The 22,407-nt window shown below is 36.5% G+C and overlaps 1 protein-coding gene and 2 pseudogenes across 1 annotated transcript; all 3 read right to left on the bottom strand.

The window, feature by feature from the left end:
• Window positions 1–2,207: 2,207 nt before the first annotated feature.
• LOC144293159 (POU domain, class 5, transcription factor 1-like) lies at window positions 2,208–6,417 on the bottom strand (annotated as a pseudogene).
• Window positions 6,418–8,449: 2,032 nt separating this feature from the next.
• LOC144293245 (olfactory receptor 4A47-like) lies at window positions 8,450–9,379 on the bottom strand (annotated as a pseudogene).
• Window positions 9,380–19,874: 10,495 nt separating this feature from the next.
• Window positions 19,875–20,780, bottom strand: LOC144293244 (olfactory receptor 4C12-like). Its single transcript, XM_077864335.1, has one exon. The coding sequence runs from the start codon at window positions 20,778–20,780 to the stop codon at window positions 19,875–19,877; it is 906 nt and encodes a 301-aa protein (XP_077720461.1).
• Between the last annotated feature and the right edge of the window lie 1,627 nt (window positions 20,781–22,407).

Raw genomic sequence — 22,407 nt, 5'->3', positions numbered from 1 at the left:
TTATGAAAGATAACTTGTTGAATCGAAGATCCACTTATGGATAACAGGTCCCAGTACTCAAAGCAGTAAACTTAAATAAATTGAATCTTAAATCAATCTTCTTAATCTTAAATTGAATCTTCTTTAAAGTAATAACTGACTTTTGTTTGTAACTAAGTTATTTTAAACTTATTTTAACTGACAACTTATTTTAATGCTAAACTTATCTTATCTCAATGTAAACTCATTATTTTAAGTTTGAATTTGAAACATAAATATGCAAGACTAGGCATAAATCTGAAAAAGATCAGAAATGAGAGACTGCTAGCTTCATCACATATCACAATATCTTATATATGAAAGCAATTTTATTGTGTATCAACTGGCACATGAATAGAAATTAATGAAAGAGAACAGAATTATGCTGAGTGAAGTAAGTCAGTCGGAGAAGGACAAACATTATATGTTCTCATTCATTTGGGGAATATAAATAATAGTGAAAGGGAAAATAAGGGAAGGGAGAAGAAATGTGTGGGAAATATCAGAAAGGGAGACAGAACATAAAGACTGCTAACTCTGGGAAACGAACTAGGGGTGGTAGAAGGGGAGGAGGGCGGGGGGTGGGAGTGAATGGGTGACGGGCACTGGGTGTTATTCTGTATGTTAGTAAATTGAACACCAATAAAAAAAAAATAAAAAAAAAATATAAAAAAAAAAAAAAAAAAGAAAGAGAACAGAAACTTAAATGGGATCCAAGTATGTATGGAGCTTTAGAAGATAATAGAATTTCAAGTCAATGGCAAGAAGAAAATTCTGCGACTATTTAAAAAACCTTGAAATTTAGAAAACCAACTAAAAATCCATATATTTTTAATGCCTATATCAAAATAAATTCCAGATGGAGCAAAAGTTTAATAGATACACAACCTCAAAAGTGCTTTAAAATTAAATGATAAAAAAACAGTGAAGAATATTTCAATATTTCAATATGAATGAAGTGGGGAAGTCTTGGTAAGCAAGTCATTAATATTAAATTAATTAGAATGTTGTTTACATGCCAAAAGCATTCTATACAGTATACAAGTACTAAAAACACATCACAAGCTAAAAAACCAACAATTACTTATACAACAGTAGAAGAGATTATTTCTTTAGTATAATCGACTCACTAATATCAGAATGGAAAAGATCAACAATTACATGAAACAGGTAAAAGATGTTAATAGACAATTCACAGAAAAAGAAATATAAATTATACTAAGCATATGAAAAGATACTCAAACTCAATACTATGAGAAAGACTACAATTTATTCAGATTGCCTTATGCCATGAGTATTTATAAGATAGTTGTTGAGTATAGGAACAGAAGTATTCTCATAGAATGTGACAGCAGGATAGCTGTTAGTACAATGTCAAGGATGACGGTTTGGCAACAACTATGAAATTCAACATTTAACTATCTGCACATTGACTCAAATACATGTAACAATTACTCTCTTAGGAACTCATACTTCCACATATTCACAAATATACAATTGTAAAATTCTTTGTCATAAAAAAGTAATAATATAAACAGGAATGAATACATTTATTGTGGTACATAAGTAAGTGAGTAATATGGAGTACAAGAAAAACTAAAGGATCTACATGGATGGTGAGGGATATCTTCAAGATGTCACAAAAGATTTCACTTCCATGTGGAATTTAATCAAGAAACCAAAACAACCAAAGAACAAAACCAGACTCATAAATACAGAGAACAAATTGGCAGCTGCCACAGGGGAGGGAGTAGAGGAATAGGCGAAATAGGTGAAGGGGCTGAAAGGTACAACGTTCTGGGAATAAAATAAATAACTCACAAGAATGAAAAGTACAGCTTAGGGAATATACTCAATAATATTATAGTAACTTTGTATGGTAACAGATTGAAGCTACACTTTTCATGATTAGTATTTCCTAAAGTATTTTTTTTTTTTACTGTGTCCCAGGCTTCTTTATTTAAAAACAAAGTGATAAGTGATGTGAGGATTAAAAACAAGAGCATCCTTGAACTTTACGTTCCCTCCAACCAGTTCCCCCCAAACTCTGTCCCCACACCCGTTGTAGTGCCAAACCCTTTCTACAGTGAATGGAGAACTTTAATCCCAAAGCCCTGGTACTAACCCTAGGTTCTCATTCCCTAGCTCTTCCCCTTCCTCTGCCCCCATCCCTGGGAAGGGCTGGCTCCTCAGTTTGAATGCAAGAGAGAACCCAGAGCGGTGACAGACACAGAGGAAAAGGCTTCACCCTCAGAGAGAGGCACCAAGGAGCCCAAAGTAGTAAAGTGAGGGCCCCCATAGCCTGGGGTACCAGAAAGGGGCCCTGGTGCCAGAGGGAAGGATACTGGTGCTCCTGAGAAAAGAGACCCAGAAACCTCAAAGTCCTCTCCTTGCCATTAGTCACTACTAATTACAGAAATAAGCTTGGACCACATCCTTTACACGCCCAAGCTGCGGGCCTGATCAGAAGCACAGGGGCTTTCCAGCCCTGCAGGAACATGTTCTCCAGGTTACCTCACTCGGTTCTCCATCCTTGTTCACTTCCTCTTTGCAGCCTGCACAAGGATCCTTGCTTTGTTCCTACCTCCCCTGCAGATTTTCATTGTTGTCAGCTTCCACCCACACTTCTGCAGCAGGAGCCACAGCTTACATGTGTTCGAGAAATTGCACTGTTGAGCTTCAAAGGGACAGATGACTGTTTGGGGAAACACATTCCAAAGAGAATCTGCAGGGTGAGCCCCATATCAGCCTGAGTATATCCTAGAGTGATCCACTTCTGCTTCAGAGGCTTGGCAAATTGTTCCAGGTCTTTTTGCAGAGCTTTGCTGTCCTGGAACTCCTTGGGATTTTGCTCCAGTTTTTCCTTATCTGGCTTCACAGATGGATCAGGGCTCTGCCCAGGGAAGGCACCCCCGGAGCTGACTCTCCACCTCGGAACATGGCTCTCCCTTCCACTGAGAGGACTCCAGGCTGCCTTGGGGCACCCATCCCAACCCAAACTGCAGTCCTCAGTATGCTCTCTCCTGCAGAATTCAAAACTTCATCTTCGCATTCTTTACCTCCAAATTTCTGAGTACACAGGTTTATGTTTAACAAAAGAGTTACCATGGATTCTTGGCTTGATCAGTGGAGAAGCTGGTGATTGGATACAAATATATAAACACTCAGGACACAATATAAGGCCACTACAGTGACATGAGAACACAGGCAGATATGGCTTTGGGTCTCCACTCCAAGCTACAGGCCCTCAGGGAGGACATGATGACCAGCTAGGAGACCATCAAGAGGAAAATGTTCACAGGCAGATGAACGCACATTTGACAGCAACAAAGAGACCAAGGGTATGAGTGTCCATGCAGATGGCTTTCAACCAAGGATTTACATCACACACAAATGGTCTATGACATTGGAGCCACACACAGGCAGCCACAATGTGACGAGGACCTGAGTGGTTGCAAGGACAAAGCCTCTAGCACATGCCACCTGAAAGACAAAGCTGTATCCCTGTCCTTCTGATGATTTCATACTACAGGGATTTGCAGATGGCCACATGGGTGCTCAGCAAAAATTTCAGTACTGCACTTCATAAAAGAGATGGTTTCTCTATTGCAAAAATGCCAAGCAGCATTTCAGGGGTCATGGATGAAGAGCAACAGATATCTGGAAGGGTTGAGCCACACAGGCAGAAAATAGAAGCAATACCCAAGCTTATGAAAGATGAGTTGTTGAATGAAAAGATCCGTCCATGGATAACGGTTCTCAGTACTTGAAAGCTGTAAACTTTTCTTAGATTAATCTCCTTAAATTGAATTCTTGAACCTAATAATTGACTTTGTTTTGTAACTAAACCATGTTAAACTTATTTTACTCAACTTATTTTAATGTTAAGATTATTTATCTTATTTGCTAAGTTATTTTTTTACATTTGAATTTGAAACATAAATATGCAAGACTAGGCATAAATCTGAAAAAGAATAGAAATGAGAAATGTTAGTCCCATTACAAATCAAAATGTATTATGTATCAAAACAATGTACTGCATATCAATTGGGCTATGAACAAAGAGGTCAGTAAAACAGAATAGGGGATCCCTGGGTGGCTCAGCGGTTTAGTGCCTGCCTTTGGCCCAGGGCACGATCCTGGAGTCCTGGGATCAAGTCCCAAGTCAGGCTCCTGGCATGGAGCCTGCTTCTCCCTCCTCCTGTGTCTCTGCCTCTCACTCTCTCTCTCTCTATGTCTATCATAAATAAGTAAGTAAATAAATAAATAAATAAATAAATAAATAAATAAATCTTTTAAAAAAATAAATAAAAATTTTAAAAACTATTTAAAAAAATAAAACAGAATAGATTGGAACCAAATATAAATGGAATATATAGTCAGGATTTCAAGTTAAAAGATAACTATGCAACTATAAAAAAACTATGCAACGAAAATTTAGGGGAACAAATAAAATTCAATCCCTACTTAATTCCTATGTCAAAATAAATTTTGAGGCATTTTACATCATATAAAAGAAGTTAAAAATATGACAAGCCAGAAAAATAATGCATATACAATAGTAAAAGGGATCATTTCTTTAGTACATAAATGACTCAAAAATCAGCATTGGAGAGATCAATAATAAATGAAATAAAGTCTTTAATAGTTAATCCACAGGAAAAAAAGTGCAAGTCATGTTAAATTTATGAGAAGATGCTTAAACTCAACTATATTAAAAGGATTTTGAAAAGCTGTGGTCATCAAGACAGTGTGGTACTGGCACAAAAACAGACACATAAATCAATGGAACAGAATAGAGAACCCAGAAGTGGACCCTGAACTTTATGGTCAACTAATATTCGATAAAGGAGGAAAGACTATCCATTGGAAGAAAGACAGTCACTTCAATAAATGGTGCCGGGAAAATTGGACATCCACATGCAGAAGAATGAAACTAGACCACTCTCTTTCACCATACACAAAGATAAACTCAAAATGGATGAAAGATCTAAATGTGAGACAAGATTCCATCAAAATCCTAGAGGAGAACACAGGCAACACCCTTTTTGAACTCGGCTACAGTAACTTCTTGCAAGATACATCCACGAAGGCAAAAGAAACAAAAGCAAAAATGAACTATTGGGACTTCATCAAGATAAGAAGCTTTTGCACAGCAAAGGATACAGTCAACAAAACTAAAAGACAACCTACAGAATGGGAGAAGATATTTGCAAATGATGTATCAGATAAAGGGCTAGTTTCCAAGATCTATAAAGAACTTATTAAACTCACCAGCAAAGAAACAAACAATCCAATAATGAAATGGGTGAGAGACATGAACAGAAATCTCACAGAGGAAGACATAGACATGGCCAACATGCACATGAGAAAATGCTCTGCATCACTTGCCATCAGGGAAATACAAATCAAGACCATGATACCACCTCACACCAGTGAGAATGGGGAATGTTAACAAGGCAGGAAACCACAAATGTTGGAAGGATGCAGAGAAAAGGGAATCTTCTTACACTGTTGGTGGGAAGGTGAACTGGTGCAGCCACTCTGGAAAACTGTGTGGAGGTTCCTCAAAGAGTTAAAAATAGATCTGCCCTAAGACCCAGCAACTGCACTGTTGGGGATTTACCCCAAAGATACAGATGCAATGAAACGCCGGGACACCTGCACCCCGATGTTTCTAGCAGCAATGTCCACATAGCCAAACTGTGGAAGTAGCCTCGGTGTCCACCGAAAGATGAATGGATAAAGAAGATGTGGTTTATGTATGCAATGGAATATTACTCAGCCATTAGAAACGACAAATACCCACCATTTGCTTCAACGTGGATGGAACCGGAGGGTATTATGCTGAGTGAAGTAAGTCAATCGGAGAAGGACAAACATTGTATGTTCTCATTCATTTGGGGAATATAAATAATAGTGAAAGGGAATATAAGGGAAGGGAGAAGAAATGTGTGGGAAATATCAGAAAGGGAGACAGAACATAAAGACTTCTAACTCTGGGAAATGAACTAGGGGTGGTGGAAGAGGAGGAGGGCAAGTGGTGGGGGTGAATGGGTGACGGGCACTGAGGGGGGCACTTGACGGGATGAGCACTGGGTGTTATTCTGTATGTTGGTAAATTGAACACCAATAAAAAATAAATTTATTATAAAAAAAAAGAAAAAAAGGACTTCTATTAAAGTATTAAAATGAAATAAAATAACTTTAATCAGATTGTTCTGTCCCTTAAGTATGCACTGGACACAGTTTGTTGAGTATATGGACAGAATGCATCTCAGACTGTGAGCAGCAGTGTAGCTGTTAGTATTACCTCAAGGATGGCAGTTTGGCAATTACTATGAATATCTGATCTTGACTCAAATACATATAACAAGAACTCCACTCCTCAGAACCCATCTTTGCACATATTCAAAAACATGTATTTATTGCAAAATTGTTTGTCATACAAAAAGGTAAGGAACAATCTGAAGAGAAATGAAGACATTAATTTTAGTATATACTTATAGGGGAGTATTACCTAATATAAGAAAAACTAAGAGATCTATATAAACAGGTATGGAAGGTCTTCAATGTTGCAGATAATTTGACTTTTATGTAGAATCTAAAAAAAAAATAAACAGAAACAAAATAGACTCAAACACAGAGAACAAACTGATGATTACCAGAAGGGAGAGGCTGACAGGACAGGCAAGATAGGTGAAGATGATTAAGAGGTACAGGCTTCCAGTTATAAAATATTTAAGTCAAAAGATATAATGCAACATAAGAAATAAATACTGTAGTAATTACCCTTGGATGGTGACAGATGATGACTACACTTATATGGTGAGCATTCTTATGTCAGGCTATAATTGTCAGAGCACTATCTTGTACATCTGAACCTAAGACAGTACATCAAGTATACTTCAGTTTAAAATGAAAATGAGAGACTCTTAACCCCGGAAAACAAACAAGGGGTAGTGGAAGGGGAAGTGGGCAGGGGGATGGGATGACTGGGTGATGGGCACCGAAGGGGGCACTTGATGGGATGAGCACTGGGTTTTATACTATTTGTTGGCAAATCGAACTCCAATAAATATATACATATACATATATATATACACATTATGTGTGCATGTATATATATAGAGAGACAGAGAGAGAAAATAAAAACATAAAAACAATCATAAAATTAAAAGTGTATTTTAAAGAGGTATTGCATGAGCAATAAGAAGGGTGCGTGATGTAATGAGTATAATATGGAACTGATGAATAACTGAACTCTACATCTGAAAGTAATGATATACTATATGTTAATTAATGGAATTTAAATAAAATAAGATAAAACATTTTTTAAATGTTGCATAGTAAAAGCAAACATTTACATACACGGAAAAAAAACACATTTGTATATTTAAATGCACATGTATTTGTAAGATTGTTATCTGATACAAGTCTTCAGAAACCAATCAAGTGACTGCTCCCAGGGAAGAAGACTAGAGACCATGAGAGATAAGCAGGAAAATTATGCTACATCTTATCCTATTTTTTTAAAGATTTAATTTGTTTATTCATGAGAGACACAGAGAGAGAGACTGAGAGGGAGAGAGGCAGAGACACAGGAAGAGGGAGAAGCAGGTTCCATGCAGGGACCCCGACGTGGACTGGATCCCAGGTCTCCAGGATCACACCCTGGGCTGAAGGCAGCACTAAACCACCAAGCCACCTGGGCTGCCCTACATCTTATCCTATTTTGTAAGGTTTTCATTTTTGCTATAATTACCTATTACACATCAACTTTTCTTATATAAGACAATCAAAACTTAACAAGGAAGACATTCTATACATGTTTGAATATTTTAAATAGTATAATAAAAATGATGAAATGACAAGAATCTAATTAAAAATAATACCAAATTTCAGGAAAAAAACTGAAAGATAAATACATAAATTGATGACAGTTTAGTGTAATCATACAAAAATTTCCTAAATCATCACCTATTATTGAATCCTTGCTGTAAAAACATTACATCATTCTAAGTGAAGTGATACACAAGACTTTAAAGACATTATATCCTAGCAGGGAGGAAACCTTATTATAGTACAATCATCTAGTCCATACTTTAATTATAATTACCAGAAATTCTTTAAAGAAAGTAAATTCAGAATCAATTTAAGAAGACTTCTGCATTCTGGGGCACCTGGGTGCCTCAATCAGTTAATCATCCAACTCTTGGTTTTGGTTCAGGTCATGATCTCCCGGCTCGGGGATTTAGTCCCATGTCAGGCTCTGTGCTTAATGCAGAGTCTGCTTCAGATTCTGTCTCTCTCGCTCTCACTCATTCTCTTTTAAATAAATAAAACCTTTTAAAAGAAGAAGAAGAAGACTTCTGCATTCTAAGGAAATGAACCCTAATGCCAAATGACTCATTCATGGTGGCAGATGTGCTCATTTGCTGCAAGATATGATACTTCTGCTCCAGAGCTTCTTCATAGCATTTGCCATCTCAGAATTTCTCAGAGTGTAGATCAGTGGGTTCAGCATGGGGGTTATGACTGTGTAAAACACACTCAGGGATTTGTCAGGGGGGAAGGTCTTAGCAGGTCTTAAATACATGAAAATACATGGAACAAAGAAGAAGACCACCACAGTGACATGGGAACCACAGGTCTGGAGGGCTTTCCGCCTCCCCTCTGAACTAAGGTTCTTTAGAGAGTGCAAGATGACACCATAAGAGATGAGCACGAGCACAAGCACAATAGTGCAGATCATCCTTCCATTGGCAGCAACTAAGATGCCAATGACATGGGTGTCAGTACAGACCAGTTTCAGTAAGGGGTACATATCACAGAAAAAATGATCGATGACATTGGGGCCACAGAATGGGAGCCTCTAAATAGTGCTAACTTTAATTACTGAATGCAGAAAACGTCCAACCCAGGATATCACCAGCAGCACAACACATACTCATTGCCTCATGATAACCAAATAATGCAAGGGCTTACAGATGGCCACATAGCGGTCATAGGCCATCACCAGCAGAAGAAAGACCTCTGATCCACCAAAAAAGTGCTCTGTAAACAGCTGGATCATACAAGATTGGAAGGATATGATATTTTCCCCAAAGAACAAATTTGAAAGCAGTTCAGGAGAAATAGAAGAGGAATAAATGACGTCCATAAATGATAAGCTGGCAAGAAAAAAGTACATAGGTGAGCCCAGGGTCTTACTGAAAGAAACAGTCACCACAATGAGTAGGTTGTCCACCATGGTCAAAATATAGAAGAGCAAGAATATAACAAAAAGGACCTTCTGTTCCTTTGGATTCTGTGTGAGGCCCAAGAGGACAAAGTCAGTAACATTGTTCTTTGGTTCCATTTCCTTGGCTCTTTCTATTCCTTATAGGTCCTGACCTTTGTTATTAGAAACAATTTATCTTTAAAACAAAGAAAAAACTTTTAAGTATATTATAAGCTTAATTTTTATTTATTCAATAAAAAGTGTGCATGCAAAATCTATTTCTATCAAACCTATCATAATTGATATCACTTAGTTAAATACAATGTGGTTTCTTCCTCTCATTGATTTCATATATAGGGAGTCGGACCATTATAGATCAATTTAATAAATGTCACTACAAGTATATTCATGTAGACTATGGATTCCATGTGCCTTAACACATAAATCAACTTGTGATCTGGGAAGGCTTCCCAGAGAAAGCAGTACTTTAGTTGAGTTTTAAAGGAGAAGTGAGAGAACAAGATGGAAAGGAAATTTCTTGAAAGACACACAATGTATAAAGTCCTACACAAAGTGTAATTCCTAAATGAAGAATCTCTCAAGGTAATTTACATATTCAAAGTGGGAGAACAATTTATGAATGGCTTTCTGTATACATCTACCTAATTGACATTTCCAAATAGATATCAATTAAGTATTTAGTAAGATAAGTTTTTAATTTTCCACAATAAATCTATTCCTTCCTAAATGATCTCCATGTCATTATATGGTACAAAGTATTTTAATGAGAGGAAATGGTAACACTGCAAGAACAACATCTATTATTTATCATGCATAACTCTATATCATGTGCTATTTCCACACTTACATAGGCATTTTATATGTATATATATATGTATATATATATGTATATATGTATACATATATACATCTATATCTATACATATGCACAGCTATATAGATCACAGTTAATGTACACTTTATCTTTACAGTAGCAAGCACTGCTATCCCCATTTTATAGTTGAAAAAACAGGCTTAGAATACTTAAGTTCTCAAAGTCATATACCCTTCAGTGACAGAGATGGGATTGAAAACTAACTTTGAACAAATAATTGAATCATATTTACAACAGAAATAAGCAGTAGTGTTTTTTCCTCTGTACATATGTAAAATTTGCTTATAGTTTTAGAGTAGTATTTACTGTGTTACACTGCAGATCATTAGTTAACATGTCTTCTCTGCTAGGTTGTCTATAACTCTATCATCTATGCCAGGGATTTATATTTTATTTTAATTGTATTTAAAAACATTTATATATTAAATGTTAATATGTGATACATACATAATTTTGGTAAACTTGCTTTTATATTTCTACTTTTCTTCTTCTTCTTTCTTCTTCTTCTTCTTCTTCTTATTCTTATTCTTATTCTTAGTCTTCTTTTTTAAGTATCCTAACCTAAGAGGACTCTCTAATATCCAATTCTGGTTACGCGTTTAGACATTTAACATTTTTAATTATTATGGCAATTTTTTCAATTATGTATTCTCAATTCTTTACAATTCTGCATGCAAATAAAGCAGCTTATGAGTCAAAAAAAAAAAAAACTAACTTTGATTGACTTCAAGGCTCCCGTGAGTCTGAAGGACTTTTCAATGTTCAATTCCCATAAGCTCAAGTTTGTAAGAATTTTCTGCATAATAAAATAATTCACACAATTGAAAATCTCCACCATTAACTCTTATAGGCTTACCTTTTGAAAGCTTGCTTACAGTCAGCAGGAGGACTTTTAAACTAACTCATAAAGACCTGGAAATGCCTCTCCCATCCAGTATGACCAATGAGGTCAAAAAGCTGCATTAGTCCTTAAGGATATATTTTACTTCACATGACCAGATGTGTGCTTTTTTTGCAGAGTCCTCTAAGTACTTCAGAAAATTGTTATTACTTGGTTGTAGATCTACTTAAAAGGAAATCCATGATGCAAATAGAAAACCAAAATTTTTCCACATTAGGCTAATTTATTGAGGCAGGCAAATCTATTGGCATAAGAAGTCAAAGTCAGCAACAAGCTCTTTTAAAAGGAAAATTGTTCTCCAAAAACTAAATTCTTTTCTAGTAACTCAAAAAAAGAAAAATAATAATTCCCATTTTGGGGCCATCTTATTCTGTTTGTATGGCAAAATTAGTTATACTGAGATCTAGAGAGGACATTCTTGAAATGTTCTGAAAGAATAGTAACAGTGCTGAAGAGAATAGCATCTTCTCCCCAGTAAAAGCAAAGATCACGGGCCATTTTTTGCCTTCCAACCAGATATATTATCAAGTCATGCACTGGGAGTATGTCAAGACTGACTCTTGCTTTATTCTATTAACTTTGACTTTTCCACCAAATTTTAAAATTTTTAAAGAACATCTAGATGTAAATATTCTTTTAGATCTATCACATTATGGACAGGTCAGATGAGAAGCACTGGTGAACTATACAGTCCCAGAGTACAAACTCACCAGAAGACTTAAATTTTATCATAGAACTCCAGAACACTGGCCCTGTTATATCACTAAAGACAAGAACAGGTGGATAATGTACTAAGAAAGAGAAATTCTAAGGAAAAATTGAAAAGAAATGCTAGAGATCAAAAACACTGACAGAATTCAAGAAAGCCTTTGACAAGCATTAATAGACTGGACACAGCCTCAGGACATGGCAATAGAAATTTCCAAAACTGAAAATCAAAGAGAAAAAAGCCTGAAAAATAAAATTAGACAAATAAACAAACTAGAACAGAATATGCAAAACAGTGGGACAACTACCAAACAGGTAACATACATGTAATGGGAATACTAGAAAAAAGTGAAAATAACAGAGGCAAGATTTTAAGCAATAATGACTGAGAATTGCTCCCCAAATTAATGTTGAACACAAGTTTCTGGAAGCTCAGGTAATACTTCATAAGATAAATGCCTAACAAAAAAAAAAAAAAAACAGATAGAAGTATGTCATATTTAAGCTTCAGAAAATCAAAGGTAAAATTTTAAATCTTGAAAGAAACCAAAGAAAAAGTATTTTACCTATAGGAGAGTGTCTGACATTAAGCCCTTTGATTGTACTGTAAGTGCTTGCTTGACATTAAGTTTTTGATTGACAAAACATCCATTTCAAAAGCATCTATCATGAATAAACATATTACCAGCTATATGACACAGCTACTAGCAAAGCAACCAGGTTAGGAATTAAGACACCTCCACTCATGAAGTTTCCTCTTTCAGAAAGCCCTGGATGACTTCAACAACTGACCAGTTTAGTGACCCTGCTTATCCTTTTCTGTGCCTTACTTCTCACTCTCATGCTTTAAATGAGCCATAAATAGTGAACCCATGAAACCCTGCATAGGCCCCCACTGCCATCAGACCCTAATAAAGGCATAGCCCCAGGTCTGTACTCTTGCTCCCTTTAACTGCAAACTGAGATGTGGCCCTCAGATATGCTGTTTACCCTCTAAGACTAGTGCATAGAAAATCTTGTACCTTGAAGCTCCCTGATCATTTTTACTGCAGTCAAGTGTATCCTGAAATCCTAGTAAGAACCACAAGAACCAGTCCAGCCACAACACTGGCCTCAGTGGGGAATAGTCTGTGGGGACTTACTACAAGTAATACAAGCCCAGGTGAGTGCCACAGGCATTCCTAGACAATCACATCACTATCACTAGACTGGGACCACCACCACGAGAAGCAGAAGAAAGAATTAGATCCAACTTCTCAGAAACCATGCAAGAAAGAAGTGAATGGAGTATTTAAATGCTGAGAGAAATGAAAAGAAAAAAAATCCACCAAGTTAAGTTCCTGAGCTGTATGTAATTATCCTTCAAAATTGAAGAAGAAAAATCGAACTCATAGAATCAGAAAGTAGAACAGTGGTTGCCAGGAGGTTGGGATAAGGAAAGACGGAGATGTTGACCAAAAACTACAAACTTCCAGCTGAATATGAGTAAGTCCTGAGTCCCTTTCTGATATTTCCCACACATTTCTTCTCCCTTCCCTTATTTTCCCTTTCACTATTATTTATATTCCCCAAATGAATGAGAACATATAATGTTTGTCCTTCTCCGACTGACTTACTTCACTCAGCATAATACCCTCCAGTTCCATCCACGTTGAAGCAAATGGTGGGTATTTGTCATTTCTAATAGCTGAGTAATATTCCATTGTATACATAAACCACATCTTCTTTATCCATTCATCTTTCGTTGGACACCGAGGCTCCTTCCACAGTTTGGCTATCGTGGCCATTGCTGCTAGAAACATCGGGGTGCAGGTGTCCCGGCGTTTCATTGCATTTGTATCTTTGGGGTAAATCCCCAACAGTGCAATTGCTGGGTCGTAGGGCAGGCATATTTTTAACTGTTTGAGGAACCTCCACACAGTTTTCCAGAGTGGCTGCACCAGTTCTAATAATCAGTATGGTGACATAGTTAACAATATTGTGTTATATATTTGAGAGTAAATTTTAAATGTTCTCCCCCAAAAAATGTAATTATGTGAAGGGATGAATGTTTTAACTTACCTTATTGTGGTAATAATTTCAACATATATGTATGACAAATCACATTGTACACATTAAACTTATATTATGTGCCAATTATACTTTAATCAAGATGAGAAGGAAAAAAATCTATGCCTAGATGTTTCTAGCAACTTTATTCATAATTGTCAAAACATGAAAACAACCAAGACACTCTTTGGTGGGTGAGTGGATAAATAAAGCTGTGGTACAGACAGAAAATAAAGACTATTTGGCACTAAAAGGTTGACCTATCAAGTCAGGAAGGGACATGGGAGAAATTTAAATGTGTATTACTAAGTGAAAGAACGCAATCTCAAAAGGCTACATATTATATGATTCCAACTATGTGCAATTGTGTCAAAGGAAAAATGATGCAGACAGTGAAAAGATCAGTAACTGCCAGGAGTTAGGGGAGAGAGAAGGATGAACAGGCAGTGCACAGAATATTTTAAGGCAGTGAAACTACTTTGCATGATACTACAATGGTGGCTATATGGCACTATACATTTGCCCAAACCCATAGAATGTACAGCACCAGAGGTGAACTCTAATGTAAATTATGTAAGTTATTAGGGCTTTGTGTGATAATGTTTCATAGGTTCATCAGTTGTAACAAATATACACAGTCTTGTGAGAGGTCCATATGGGATAAATTTGCATGTGTAGGGACAAGGATTATACAGGAACTCTCTGTAGTTCTTGCTCAAATAGCCAGAATCTGAAAACTTCTCTAAAAGTAAAGTTTATTAAATTTTTTAAGGTGACATGTGTCCAGGAAGAGGAAGCACACAGATGCATGTGGATAAGCTGAATATCCTGGAGGCCTGCATTAAGAGCCAAGATCCAACTAGATGGAGATCTGAGGTAAGATGAAATGAGCGTACCCTTTTAAACCTAGACAACTGTGGATTTTAAACAGAATTTCAAATGTGTTGGAGAGAGGTGACTAGGATTAATTCGCCTTCTTACCTACAATAGCATAACTTTGAGAACATTATTTTAAATATCCCTCAGCCTCATTTTTTAGCTCTAAGAGAATAATGTGCACTTCAAGAAATCATGATGATTGAATGATATAATGTATGCAAAGTGCCTGATACACATAGTACACAATACATTTTGGGGTGCTTTTTTAAGAAGATGAGAGTCACTAAACCAAGACAAGCATTTTTGTTTATTATTGAGAAAATTTTCCTTCTAATAAACATTTCAAAATTAAGCTAGAAGAGGTATTTGGGAAGTGCTACTGCATCATACCCTACAGTATGCTAATGCCACAAGGTGAAAGACAGTGCTGTCCATTGCGTTTCTACTTTAGCACTAACCACAACTATTAGCACAGCAGGTATAAATGATATGAATAACTATGGTATCAACAATTTTCCTGCCCTCAGCTTCCTTGTGGTCATTTATTTCTGCTTCTTCTCCTAGATCTAGGATAGAGACTGGGATACTCTTAAACTCTGTGGAAATAAAAAACTATCTATGGGATAAATGAAACCCATTTTGTGAGCTCCCATCCCCAATTGTGCACATCCGAGTGTGTGGCTGCCCCAAAATCTCTTAAAACCATCCCACACATGTTAGTTTCCAAGGTATGTATCCACTATTCCAACATAAAATCCAAAGAATCTCCTTTCCTTGTTTCCCTGCAACAAAGGTGCAGACATGTGATGGGTTCCGTCAACCAAGAGTCTGTGTGCAAGTCTTGGAGCAGAAGTCAGTTATCTGGGGATAGGTAGTTCCAGAGCAGCTTTGAGGTCAGGAATGTGGTGGCACCACTGCAGTCTAGTCAGGGCAGGATGATCCTGATTAGAGCAGAGGCAGCATCTCCCTTGCATGCCAGTCCAGTCAGGTATGCTTCTGCAAGCTCTTCCTGATAGCTTAGCCTTCAATCTGTGATTCCCACTCTTCCAAATATCTTTAAAATATTTAATTGCATATCAAATATCCCTTCTACTGAGACTATCTACAGAGATGCTGGATCATCAGCTAAGAACCCCAGATGATATATTCAACTGACCTAAAATTCTCCATTTCAATTTATCACCAAGAATGGAAAGTCATCAACTTCAGGAGCTTCCAGTTAACAAGGGTCTCTTTTAAAAATGCATTTATTCTAAGAAGGTTAAGTGGAAATGATGTCCTTTTATTCAGTAAGTCTGTATGAAGCATTTACCGTGTGCCAAGTCTACTCTAAGTGCTGGCAATACAGTAGGGCGTAAAATAGCCAAAACACCTACTTTTCGTGAAGCTTGCATTCTAATTGGAAGAGACAGAGAATAAACAAGTAAATCAGATAATCAGATGGCAAAGGTGCTATAGAGAAATTGTGAGTACTGTGACAGAATAACTCAGGGAGATAGAGGATGGCTTTACATGGTGATGGTGGTTAAAGACCTCTAAGGAGGTGGCCATTGTGTTGCAGACTGAGTGAGGACAACAATCCAAGCAATAGGAAGGCCTAGAGGAAGAGCATTTGGGGAATAAAGGACTAGTTCAAAGGCCTATAGGCAAAAGTGAAACCATTGCAGCTGAAGTTAGTGGGTAAGGGAGAGAATGAATATAACAGGGTCAAAGAGATGTGCTTGAGTGGGACAACTATACAGAGATGTGCAATTTAAGCAAATGCTTTCACATGGGAAAAAATTTGTGGAAATTAAAGAAGCCATGAAGAGGCAAAGTGGAGATGAATGTCATTGGCTACACCAAGTCCACCAAAGAAAACACCTGCCAGAAAGCACATACAGGTTCTGGGGAAAGACGGTTGCTTGAGTCCAGATGTTTTATTTCACTTCATCTGACTTTAATTAGAGCTGAATTAATTGTAAGGTTAAGGTTGCTTGGTGATATCCGAGTCAGAAGGGAGTAGTTAATGACACTCACCCATATCAGATAAAAATCCCCTTCCCATGTACAGAAACTCCTCTCTAGTGGTTTTACTCATGGCCTTTCAGCTCTCTGCTCTCATACCTGGACACAGATAAACGCTATAAATTCTTGCTTTGAGGTCTTCCTTGAACACAAAACCTAGAGCGGCCCCTTGTCTTTAGAGTTACTATAACATTGACTACATCCTTAAATTTTTAATCACTTGAATGTAACTTTTTTCATATATATATTAACTTATTTATTGTCTATCTCCCTACAAAGTGCTATGTGATCTGTCTCTATTATGAAGTATACCATAGTGTTTAGGAGCACCGGTTCTAAACTGCATCTCAGGCATTTTCTAGCGTGACCTACAGTAAATTATTTAAATTTTCCATACTTCAGTTCTTCTAGAAAGAAATAATAATAACATTATTTCATAGAGATCTTAGGGGATTAAACAGTAACTTGCCTTTGTAGCAGCAAATGTAAGAAGTAGGAACCACTTTTACTACAATTACTAATTATTGTAATACAGTTTTTTTTTATCACAGAAAGTGTCTCAAATTTTGGCGTTTTCTTTCACCTAATTGTAACTTCAGAGACACTCACATTTTAAGGTGAATTTTGTAGAGAGTGAATCTCATCCATCTTGTATTAATTTTTAGGGCTTTACTCTCAGAATTTGGAAAGTGTCTCATGGCCTTGTAATAGAGATATCTACCTAGAGTTGAATAACATGTATAAATCAGAGTGTTTTTTTTTAAAGTCAGACATAAATAGAATACAAATGAACAATTGACGGAGCAACAAAGACAATGACGTTTATTAGATACCCACTAAGTGACAAGCATTGTCCTGGATATTTGGCATGCAGTGTCTCATCTAATGCTTAAAACTACCATACGAAAAAATGTATTACCATTTCACTGTCCATGGGAGCTCAGATTAAAATAAGACCCTCAGGGATGCCTGGGTGGCTCAGTGGTTAAGGGCTCTGCCTTCGACTCAGGGAGTGATCCTGAAGCCCTGGGATCAAGTCCCACATTGGGCTCCCTGCATGGAGCCTGCTTCTCCCCTGCCTATGTCTCTGCCTCTCTCGCTCTGTGTCTCTCATGAATAGATAAATATAATCTTTAAAAATAAATAAATAAATAAAATAAGATCCTCAGAGTTGATGAAATTCACACAATATTACATAAACTTAATCAGAATTCAATACTAATTCCGTTTACTCCATAACTCAAATCTTTCCACATCACCCAAAACTGCCACTAACACTAACTTCCAGAGGCTGAATAATATCATAAATTCAATAAGGCTCTTACCTAAAGTTCAAGGAAAAGGTTATCTGACATAGTATTGATCATATAAGGAACTAGCTGTCTTTTTCACCTAAGGAGGCAGGGACCAACAACCATAGAGGTGTTGACCCAAACATAATGAGGACCCTGCTAGTTCAAAAAGAGATATAAGCAAAAATCTGTCCATATTAAGAGTTAGTCTAGCACTGTTTTTTTTTTATTCTTTTAAATATACTTTTATAATGTTTACTACATGCCAGGAACTTTCATAAGCATTTAGCATTTTGAAACTCATTTACATAGCCCAAATATATTATGAAATTTGTATTATTATTACCATTTTTACAGATAAAGAAAAACATTGTAGAAGGATAAAATAATTTCCCCAGGTTGCATTCAAACTCAGGAAATCTGACTCCAGATCTACTTTCACCACACCACCTCCTCTAAACAAGTAACTCACTTAATTCTGTTTACATTCTGGTTGCCTATTTTTGTTGATTTCAGGTTCATAATAAAATGACTTTTTGGCCCTTCAATTAAGACTTGTCAGAAGAAAATCATACCAAAAAATGGGCCAGCCCCAAGGCCTAGGAAGCATGAGGCTAACAGAAAAGAGAAAAACAGGAGAATGTGAGAATGTAATGGTCAAGAGTGTTGGGAAACATTCCAGACACCAAGAATTTTACAAGGCCAGTGAGTATAGAATATTATTCTTCAAAGAAGGTAGAAAGATACTACGTATTATCCATTCCAATGCTCAAAAACTGGATTAAGTGGTTCTGCAATATTATAGAGACTCCAGTAATAAATTTCATAATAGCTAACAGCCTTTGAGAATTTATTGGTAATAAAAGATTTATAAAAATTATGTATTAATCTTAATAATATCTCTATCACTCACCTTTAACTCAAAGATACTGTAGTTTCCTAAAGTTCACAATGAATGTGGTAAAACTAAGTTTTGATCTCAGAACTATCTCACTTAGAGACTATTCTCTTAATGATTAGAATACACTAAACTCATTCCTACAAATGTGCATATAAAAAAATGCTACATAATATCTCCTTCACACAGCAAAATCATGACAATAATATTCTCAATGTAAATGACTGTTATTGCAATAACAATAAATTTTAGTCCAAGTAACCTAGCAAGGATAGTAGGTCTTTCCTTTGGAAGCAAGAGAGGAAAAGAGAGAATCAGACTAGATATAACAAAAGATTAAAAAGTATAGGAAGTGAAGTTAAAGAATAGAGAAATCCTTTTCTACCTTCACAGAATACTACATTTTTGTTTTGCCATTGCAAAGGTAGTGAGCTTGCACTGCATGACTTATGAGAGTTGAGTTTCATGATGCTCATAGCATAGCAATTTCTATGAAATATTCTTCCCAGGAAATGCTCTAACAAAGTGATCTTATAATAAGGTAAAGATGCAAACATAGTCTATAGCATTATTGCTCAAAGTGTATGCATAGATCACCTGCTTAGACATATCTACGTAATTTCTTTAAAATGAAAATATGCTAATCCAAGAACAGTCCCCCAATGAGTTAGAATCTCTGGAGTCTATATCCTGGAAATGTGTGTTTTAACAAGAATTCCAACTAATGTTTGCCTTTCTCCAATTGACTTATTCCAACTGATTCTGAAAGTAATCAAAGTTTGACAACTAAATGGGCAATAAATAAATCTGAATGTCATAGTTTTAAATGATTAATAAATCCTGCCTGGGTCTTTCCTCAGAAAACTTACATGCCAACATCAACATACTTTTACATATAATGTTCACTTGGCCCTGAACCATTGAAATTATATTATCTTCTCTTTGCCATTTAAAAGATAAGGTCATTTTATGCTATTGTGATTATTTCTCCATTGAAGTCACCTTTAGATCCAGAGCTTCTTTATAGCATTTTTCACCTCTGCATTTCTCAAGGTGTAGATTAAAGGGTTTAACATAGGAGTTATCATGGTGTAAAACACAGCCACAGCTTTATCAATGGAAAAGGTGATCGCTGGACGCAAATACACAAATATACAGGGCACAAAGAATAAAATGACCACAGTGATGTGAGAGACACAGGTAGAGAGGGCTTTACGTCTCCCCTCCAAGCTGTAGGTCCCTAGGGAGTGCAAAATGACCATGTAGGAGACCACCAAAAGGAGAAAGTTTAACAAACAGATGAACCCACTATTGGCAGCAACAAAGAGACCAAGGGTATGAGTGTCCATGCAGACAAGTTTTAACAAAGGGTTTAAGTCACACATGAAATGATCTATAACATTGGGCCCACAGAAAGGCAGCCAGACTGTGAAGAAGATCTGAATGGTTGCATGGACAAAGCCTCCAGCCCAGGCCACGCCCACAAGGAGGCTACAGATCTGTTGACTCATGATGGTTGTGTAGCGCAAGGGTTTGCAGATGGCCACATAGCGATCATAGGCCATTACTGTAAGGAGGATTATCTCAGCAGCACCAAAAAAATGCTCAGCAAAGACCTGAGTCATACATCCCCTAAAAGAGATTATTTTTCTCATAGTAAGAGTGTCAGCAAGCATTTTAGGGGTCATGGAGGAAGAACAGCAGCCATCTATAAGGGACAAGTAAGACAGGAAGAAGTACATGGGGGTTTCCAGGGCCTTGCTGGTGCTGATGGTGATCATGATAAGCAAATTGCCTGCCAAAGTGACCAAGTAGACAATTAAAAACACAACAAATGAAAATTTCTGAAGTTCCACATTTTGAGTCAAGCCCAGGAGGATGAATTCCGTCACATTATTCATCTTCTCCATCAAATCCGTTCAAGTGACAAGTGACATCCCTGAAAAGAAAGTCACACTCATCCTCAATAATGACACTTTCACCTAATGAATATTCATGGCATGCCTTATTTTTTCTAGTTTTGCAGAAGGTGAAAACAAGCCCCAAACCCTATTGACTGTTTCATATTTTGTATTCTCGTAAGTGACAATGTAGGTGCTATTGTTTTTGTTTTTTATAATTTTCTGATTTTTTTGAGAGAGAGAGAGAGAGAGAGAAGGAAAGAGAACACAAGTTAGGGAGAGGGGCAGAAGGAGATGGGGTGGCAGAGAATCTTAAGCAAGCTCGACACCCAGTACAGGCTCAATCCCATGACCCTGAAATCGTCCCTAAGCTGAAATCAAGAGGCTTAATCTACTGAGCCACCCAGGCATCCCTTGTTTTAATTTTCTACAACAAAAGTGTGCAACATTTAAAATCAGAAAAAAAAAATGCCATGCATCAATTTGGAAGAGCCAATCAATGATATAGCCATGGATGTGGCAGATTCACAAACCCAAAGATTTGTGTATTTTACCTCCAAAGTGGCTGGACATGTTTACTAGTGAAAAATCCATTTTTTTCTAAATGAGGTCATGCAAAATACTCAAAGATATATAAAGATTCTTTCACAAGCCATACTTTTTCGTACTTTACCTGTCTGGTAGCTTCTCAGCTTCCTCAAGACTTAAAATAGTATTGCTACTTCCTTCCAATCTCACTGAAGTTTGCAAATCGCCCTAAAGGCTTGTGCCACATTGTCTGGTACTCATATCTCATTCTTCAACAGGGTGCATCCCTGAAGGCAAAAATGTGCCTTAATGCATTGTAATCATTCATTCTTGTATTCCCAGTGATGGCCAAAAGTAAACAGTCATAAAGCATCACTGAGAGGGAGAAGAAAAAAAGAGGCAAAAGAAAGAGGGAGGAAAATATAAGGAAAAAGAGCAAAGAGAAGTGAGCTTAAAATTCAAAGACTTAGCTTAAAATCTGGGATACACCACTTATTAACTACATAGCATCAATTTATTTGATCTCTCTGGGATTCAATGTTTTCATCTGTTAAAGTGGGGAATAAATATATCTGTATTTAGGAGTGTCATGAAGATCAAATCATTTTAAATTTACTATTGTTGTTGTTAATATGATTTTACTGTTCTCACAAGAGTATCACCAAAAAAAATCTTTCAAAATTGTCTCTGACCATCTCCAAAAGGCAAAGATGCTAAAAATATAAGCTAACCAAGTGAGAAGAAACAGGAGAAAAAGAAAAAGTAATAAATGGCAAAAAAAAGTCATCAGATTTAAGAAAAAAATTTGAAAGCAAGTGATTAAAAGACTCTTTAATATAAATATTAAGCTATTTAATTTGCTTGCTTTGTTTCTGGAATTTATCCTCTATTCATTAATTGATTTGTTGAAGACGTATTCTAAATACAAAATAACATACTCCTTCCGAATTTAACTCTATGACCAAGCATGGATTTTTCCAGGAATCAGGAAACAATATAAACCTTGTTCATTATTCAAATAAATGCTTTGTACAGTGTTGTGTCTTACTAGTTTTATAACCCTATTCAATTTTGCATCCACAGTGATGACCAACATTAGGTATTAGAA

This window comes from Canis aureus, chromosome 21 (genome assembly GCF_053574225.1).
Source record: "Canis aureus isolate CA01 chromosome 21, VMU_Caureus_v.1.0, whole genome shotgun sequence".
NCBI lineage: Eukaryota > Metazoa > Chordata > Mammalia > Carnivora > Canidae > Canis > Canis aureus.
The sequence above is the reverse complement of the archived record's forward strand: the minus strand, read 5'-3'. Positions and strand labels throughout refer to the sequence as shown.

Bases quoted from the DNA above. Each gene is read 5' to 3' on its own strand.
- LOC144293244 (XM_077864335.1), bottom strand. From the start codon at position 20,780: ATGGAGAAGATGAATAATGTGACGGAATTCATCCTCCTGGGCTTGACT.